The sequence below is a fragment of the Camellia sinensis genome, chromosome 4 (assembly GCF_055761805.1).
Source record: "Camellia sinensis isolate YWXY chromosome 4, ASM5576180v1, whole genome shotgun sequence".
Lineage (NCBI taxonomy): Eukaryota > Viridiplantae > Streptophyta > Magnoliopsida > Ericales > Theaceae > Camellia > Camellia sinensis.
The window spans coordinates 17,817,276-17,824,780 of NC_138964.1; the positions used below are offsets into that span (position 1 = coordinate 17,817,276).

The following is a 7,505-nucleotide window of genomic DNA, read 5'->3' on the forward strand; positions in this document are numbered from 1 at the left end:
TTTTTTTTTAAATAAAGTAAAATAAAATTTTCAAACGAAACTAATTTAATTAGGCTATATTAACCCAAAAAAAAAAAAAAATCAAAAAGTTTGAGTAAAAGATGTTGTTCCCAAATCAACCCCATTTAACTTGATCAAAGCAAAGTTTTAGGCGTTGTTGATAACATATTATTTTAATAATTTTTTATAAAAAAAACAAAAGAAAAAAAATTAACTTTTTTAACTAGAAGGTTAGTTTCCAAACGACAGCATAATTACTTTCAGTTTCAGATTTTTAACCATGGTTAAGTGAGGTTAGGTGGATTTGACCAGTCTGGTTTGGTAGGCGTTGGCGTTTCTATTAAAGCCCACCTCTCCCCCCTGTCTCTCTTCTCTGTCTTAAGAGAGTCTCTCCAACCTTCACCGATTCTGTGTTCCAAGCTTTCAACTAGTTGTTGCAGAGACTCTCTCTCTCTCCTGTCTTTCTCTCACTACAATTAATTTTCTGTCTCTCGCTCTTAACTTTCCGGTTGATTTTCTCGCTGTCCAAACGCCAGTCCTCGGGAATATCGACGAAATGCAATCAGGATCGGAGAAGCTTTCTCCCTTCGATCTGATGAGCGCAATCTTGAAGGGAGGGAGCATGGACCTATCGAACGTGTCGTCGGGCTCCGGCGATTCGCCTCTGGCGGCGCTGGTGGAGAATCGGGAGCTACTGATGATTCTCACAACGTCGGTGGCGGTGCTGATCGGCTGCGTGGTGGTGCTGGTGTGGCGGCGATCGGCCGGCCAGAAGTCTTCCAAGGTGGCCGAGCCTTTGAAACCTCTGACGGTGACGACGGAGCCGGAGCCGGAACCGGAGGTCGATGACGGAAAGACGAAGGTCGTCATCTTTTTTGGCACGCAGACTGGTACCGCAGAAGGATTCGCCAAGGTTAGTTTGGCATTTTGAACTTTGTTTTGGATCGCAGTTTTTACCTTGTTTGATTTGCTGTTGTTTGGTTCTCGAGAAAATTGAATTACTTTGACTGATTCGATTGCTGTTGTTTTCCACTTTTCAGGCACTTGCTGAGGAAGGTAAAGCGAGATACGAAAAGGCCAACTTTAAAGTAATTGATATGGTGAGTTTGACTTTTTTTCCCCCTTTTTTTTTTCTATGTAATTGTTTAAAATTTATTTTTGGGGTTGATTATTGATTGAATGAATGGTTGATAGGATGATTATGCCGCCACTGATGAAGAATATGAGGAGAAATTGAAGAAAGAAACTGTGGCATTTTTCTTTTTAGCTACGTGAGTTTTTACTTCAAATCACATACATATATACATACATACATACATTCACGTGTATTGTTGGTATATAACATTGTATTTAATTTATTTGCTTGTTGTGGTATAGATATGGAGATGGTGAGCCAACTGACAATTCTGCAAGGTTCTATAAATGGTTTTCAGAGGTAAATTTTGATTAATTTCTAATTTTTATTGTTACTATGGCTCTTTTACCAAGTGAGATTTGGGTTTCATGGCATGTTATATGACTGCCTATAGGGTAAAGGGAGAGAGAAATGGCTTAATCTTTCGTACGGAGTGTTTGGCCTTGGCAACAGGCAATATGAGCATTTTAACAAGGTCTGGATCTCATTTCATTTCATGTTTTGGTCAATTTCACGTATATATTATATGTGTATGCATTGTAATTTTTAACTACAATTTTGTATTTGTGGTTGTGTTATTGGGAAACAGATAGCAAAGATCGTGGATGAGGTCCTTGATGAGCAGGGTATGTTTTGAATTCTTGTTTTGCTCTCCTCCAGTGACCTTTTGCGTCAATTTGTTGGAATTTGAACAAAAGTTACTATACTTGAGGAGTGAATGTTAAACTGTGGATTGGACATGGGAAAAGTTATAGTAGTGCTTATCTGCTTCTGTTGATTACCATTAAATTTTTTTGATAAATTGTGGTGTCGTACATCTCTATAAATTGTTAAATGTTACCATTGTATTTAGTCCTAACAATGCATGCTATTGCCTTCTGTTTGAAACATGCATTGTAATAATATTTTAGTCCTAGTTTCTTGTAATTTCTGTTACCATAGGCAAATATACATGTTTACTGTACTATTTGCATAGATAAAGACAGTTTGTTGCTAGTCAAAAAAATGTCTTGTTTGGTTGTGTGGTGATTTGTGTAAGTGACTTCACTCTAGGACATATGCCAATTTACTTTCGTTGCTTTTTCAAGAAAGTTAGTAGAGTAAATTTTTACTACTCAGCTCTTAGCTGAATGGTAAGTGTTGGGCGTTTTTGCTGGGCTGGTATTTATATCTATCCCATTGTTGTGATTGCCAAGAGAATTGAGTACCATGCCATAACTCTATTGAAGTGGGATTTACATTTGCAAATAAATAAAGAGTGAAAAGATGACTTATTGAAATATTAATGGAGAAATTGTACTCCTTTAGATGATGGGTTAAGTGTCATTGTCTTCTTCCAATCGTGCTCTTGTTACCTTGAATTAGTGTTTATTTCTGTTTTCTCATGATTACGTTTATCATTTGCAGGTGGAAAGCGTCTTGTTCCAGTGGGTCTTGGAGATGATGATCAATGCATGGAAGATGACTTTGCTGCATGGTATTAAGAACATGAATCATTACCTGGAACTCAGCATATATATTTTTGCAACTCCTTTAAGATATGTAGAAATAAAAGCTTAGTTACTGTTGCTAATGTAGGCGGGAGTTACTTTGGCCCGAGTTAGATCAGTTGCTTAAGGATGATGACAGTTCAACTGTTGCAACTCCTTACACTGCTGCTGTGTTGGAATATCGTGTGGTATATCATGACCGCACAGATGCATCAATATTGGACAAGAGCATGAGTATGTCAAATGGTCATGCTGTTCATGATGCACAACATCCATGCAGGTACCAAAAGAATGTTTTAAATCCTGAATTTGTGTTGCCAGTTAATTATACACTTTTGTTTCTGTAACCTGACAAATATTTTATCTTGGAATTAAGGTCTAATGTAGCTGTGAAAAAGGAGCTTCATACTCCTGCCTCTGATCGATCTTGCACCCATCTGGAATTTGACATTGCTGGAACTGGACTTGCGTAAGTTGCAATTCTAATTCACTTAATTATGGATGTATATTTGTAATAGGGCAAATTCTGTCGATGTACTATTATTATTTGTTTTTGGTAAGCAAACTGTCAACTTGATTTTGCTTTACCGTTAAATGGAAAATGTCTGCTCTTTAAATTTAAAACAAATTGGATTAGAAAAAGCATGCATTTAATGATGAATCAACTTTGTTCATTTATCTTTCTTCACTTCCTTTGTCCACAGATATGAAACTGGGGACCATGTCGGCGTGTACTGTGAGAATGTGATTGAAATTGTGGAGGAAGCTGAAAGGTTAATGGATTTATCACCAGATACATATTTCTCCATTCACACCGATAAAGAGGATGGCACTCCACTTGGTGGAAGCTCATTGCTGCCGCCTTTCCCTGCGTGTACCATAAGAATGGCACTGACTCGGTATGCGGATCTCTTGAGCTTTCCGAAGAAGGTAGGGCCATTGTTTGTTTAGTTATGCGTTGATCATAATATTATCTATGTGAACCCTCATTAACTAATTTGTTAAATTTATGTGTTTTACAGTCAGCATTACTTGCCCTGGCAGCTCATGCTTCTGATCCAAGTGAAGCCGAGCGATTGAGGCATCTTGCATCTCCTGCTGGAAAGGTTTGCCATTTTTTGGTTCAGAGTTTTCATAATAAAGTGGTTCATCCATTATAGTTTTTAACGCATAGGTATCTTTCCTGTCTACAGGATGAATATGCACAATGGGTAGTTGCAAGTCAGCGAAGCCTTCTTGAGATTATGGCAGAATTCTCATCAGCGAAGCCTCCACTCGGTGTTTTCTTCGCATCAGTTGCCCCACGCTTGCAGCCTAGATATTACTCAATTTCATCCTCCTCAAGGTGAATAATTCAACACCCTCTCTCTCCACACTCCATGCTCCCCTTTCCAGTACTAGAGGGTCAGTTTGTTACGGTTACTATTACTGGAGGTTATCTGCATTGTCCTGTTACGGGTTCTTGTGTTATACAATGCCAACAATCTCTCAAGATCATAATGCACATTTAAAACATGTACAACATGAATGAGCTCTATGTCTCCCATTGTAAAATTTATGACTTAATCTCTAATTGGACAGGTTAAAAAAAAGCTTCACAAACCCAACTTCAAAAAAAATGGTTGCCTTTTAAGCATTTTGGGCTAAAAACAAATAGGTCGAGAACTTGAGAAGTTTTACCAAACACAATAAAGTACAACTGTTTAAGCATGTGATTTCAAATTTTAACCTAAATAAGCTGCAAATAAGTTTTTCCAAATGGCTAACTCGACAAGTTTTGATTGCTGACATCCATTTTAGCTAGAGGAGATGAAAATCGTCATAGGTATTGAGAATGAGAAAGTTTTACTACATATCACAAAAAAAGGAAGAGTTGTTTTGCCTAGTTGTACTTCATATCTTTTCTTTATCCTTCATTTACCTTACAAGAAATATTGTGGAATAAAAGTGCGCCTTGTGGCATCATTGTTCTCTTTCGGATATCATGTGCTTACTTTCTGAAATCATATTCTACAGGATGGCACCATCTAGAATTCATGTTACTTGTGCATTAGTTCATGAGAAAACACCAACCGGACGAATTCACAAAGGAGTGTGTTCAACTTGGATGAAGGTAATCCTTTTTTAAAAATCTTAGTTCAAACTATTGGTGGTGAAGTTCAAAACTGGGCAAATATGGTGGTCCTCTATTACATGCATAAGCAGCCAATTTCCAAATCTATATTGCCATCTAAACTATAATATAATTTCAGCTGAGGTAGCTTTTACAACCTTCTAATTATCTTTATTTGGTCTCTTTCCAGAATGCTGTGCCATTGGAGGAAAGCCGTGATTGCAGTTGGGCACCCATTTTTGTTAGGCAATCTAACTTCAAACTTCCCACCGACACTAAAGTGCCTATTATCATGATTGGCCCTGGCACTGGATTGGCTCCTTTTAGGGGTTTCCTGCAGGAAAGATTAGCTTTAAAAGAAGCTGGAGCCGAGCTAGGACCTGCTGTACTATTCTTTGGATGCAGGAACCGGAAAATGGTAACTGATTTACTTAATCAGTCAGATGAATACTCTGTGAATTATGCTAGTTTTTATTAATAATTTGGGTCAAATGCATTCTTTCTTCGCAGGATTTTATTTATGAGGAGGAGCTGAACAACTTTGTTGAAACTGGTGCACTTTCGGAGATGATTGTTGCATTCTCACGTGAGGGACCCGCTAAAAAATACGTTCAACATAAGATGGCAGAGAAGGTACAACACCTATGTCACTGATATACCCATCCTCAACATATACAAGACATTAGAAGGTTTCACCTGTTGTATATTTTGAGATGGCTAAGAATATTGTTCTTTTTTGCCTTATGGTGTAACCAGGCTTCGGATATCTGGAACATGATCTCTCAGGGAGGGTACCTTTATGTTTGCGGGGATGCTAAAAGCATGGCCAGGGATGTCCATCGAACTCTCCACACGATCATGCAAGAGCAGGTATGTGCATATGAATTGGGTCTGTGGGTGGATGTGTTTAATGTCACGATCCACCTACCTATTGCAGAGCACGGTTGCACAGGTACAATCACGTACCCATCCTTTTTGTGGTAGGGGGAAAGCACTAAGGCCTATCAGTGGGCACGCTTTTCACATGTCCACTACTTTTTCTAGGGACTTTTGGTTTTGAAATGACAAAAGAAGAAAGTCATTCCCATCTTTTCCTTGCACTTGAGAGAAGTTTCATTCCATTAGCTGTCCAAGAGTCCCCAATCCTGGTAACTATTTAGATAATTACATGGTTTTCTGGGGGCAAATTAGAAAATAGAAATAATCATATTTGTAAGAGCCTAAGATACACCGGCCCTTCTAAAAAGATAGCTTGTCGTGTTCAACATTGTGTCCGACAACGATATGACACTACACTCTTTGGATGCTTCCCAACACTGGTTGGACATGTCCAAATATGTCTTAGTATTTTTTTAAAAAGTTTCTAGACTCAGACACACATGTAATACATTACAAGTTGAATAAAATAACTTGAAATCTAGTAATAAAAGAAAAACAACATAAATTTTTACATAATTTTCCTCCTTTAAACTCTACAAATTATTCTCTTTGAATTAAAATTTATATTTATGACATATAATAAATATATATATATATATATATATATTTTGTGTATTCCTCAGTATCGTGTCTTGCCGTGCCTTGCATATTTTGAAAATTTTCATATCTACATGTCTGTCTCATGTCATGTCTCAGTGTCCATACTTAGGTAAGACCTAAACTAATGATGTGAATTGATGTTATATTTCAGGGATCTCTGGACAGTTCCAAGGCTGAGAGCATGGTAAAGAATCTGCAAATGAATGGGAGGTATTTGCGTGATGTGTGGTAATTATTCTTTCAACGCTGATGTTTGATAATGAAGGGAAGAAAAGACAAATTGCGTAAATTATGCTTTCCGAGGCCAACGTACTGGGATTAGAATGGGATTTAAAAGGGGTCGTGAAGGACAAAGTGGGGAAATCCTACTTCCATTTTCCATTACAATCCTTAAAAAGATAAGTGTGCATTGTTGTTGTCGCCATAGTAGTCATTTATGTGATTCATTTTAGATTTCTTTTGCTTCCGAGGATTTTTTGGTTCATGTAATTCATAAATACGCCACCTGATAAATAATAATAGCACAGTAATTTTTATATACATTTTTAGCGCTCGACGTAATTTTCCTGTAATGAATATGAAGAGATGGTTTTATTAACGGAAATGTTGATTTTGGACTCCTATTTGTAAACCTTACTCTATTAAAATTTTTTGAAGTTCTATGTTTGTGTTTCAAGATCTTCCTCTGCTGCTCTTGTAATAAACAACATTTATTTTGAAGTTTGTTAAAATGTAGATGTTTTATACTTTACATCTTGTAACCCTGGCCGTATTGCACGGCTGATTTTTTATCAAAATAATTATCTGGTCGGGTTGGGCAGGCTGGTTGTGCTATTGAGCCCTTGATCACCACCCTTACATAGTAGTGAGTGACATTGAGCAAACTCGAGGATTGGTACAATAAAGGTGAATCAGCATGTTCCTCATGTAAATTTTTTTGTTATATAATTGGTTAAAAATATCATAAATAATGTCTCATAAAGTTTTGAGGCTCTTCAATAATTACTTAGTTGACTAGCATTTTATTGTTGATTTTTTTGACTTTCGAAGGTTAATAATGTAATTTTAAGTATTTTTAAACGTGTCAATAAGGATTAATAAGTCCTTACGGAAATTTTAATTATCAACTAATTATCAGACGATTGTGCTGAAATTCTTTCAGTCTCAATGAAGAAAATTTTTACTGGTGATTTTATTTAGGAGAAAATTAAAGATATTGATAATAATG

General features: G+C 36.8%; 1 protein-coding gene across 1 annotated transcript; it reads left to right on the forward strand.

Annotated features, from left to right (window-relative positions):
* Positions 1–247: 247 nt before the first annotated feature.
* LOC114271058 (NADPH--cytochrome P450 reductase) lies at positions 248–6,817 on the forward strand. Its single transcript, XM_028212675.2, has 17 exons — positions 248–913; positions 1,041–1,100; positions 1,195–1,271; positions 1,378–1,435; positions 1,530–1,610; positions 1,725–1,761; positions 2,543–2,612; positions 2,714–2,905; positions 3,002–3,094; positions 3,330–3,555; positions 3,648–3,731; positions 3,819–3,970; positions 4,642–4,738; positions 4,929–5,156; positions 5,249–5,371; positions 5,495–5,608; positions 6,429–6,817. The coding sequence occupies exons 1-17, from the start codon at positions 557–559 to the stop codon at positions 6,507–6,509; spliced, it is 2,130 nt and encodes a 709-aa protein (XP_028068476.2). The 5' UTR covers positions 248–556; the 3' UTR covers positions 6,510–6,817.
* The last annotated feature ends 688 nt before the right edge of the window (positions 6,818–7,505 follow it).

Coding starts and splice junctions, on each gene's coding strand:
- LOC114271058 (XM_028212675.2), top strand. CDS start 557: ATGCAATCAGGATCGGAGAAGCTTTCTCCCTTCGATCTGATGAGCGCA. Junction 1,101..1,194: donor ACTTTAAAGTAATTGATATG/GTGAGTTTGACT, acceptor AATGGTTGATAG/GATGATTATGCCGCCACTGA. Junction 3,095..3,329: donor ATTGCTGGAACTGGACTTGC/GTAAGTTGCAAT, acceptor CTTTGTCCACAG/ATATGAAACTGGGGACCATG.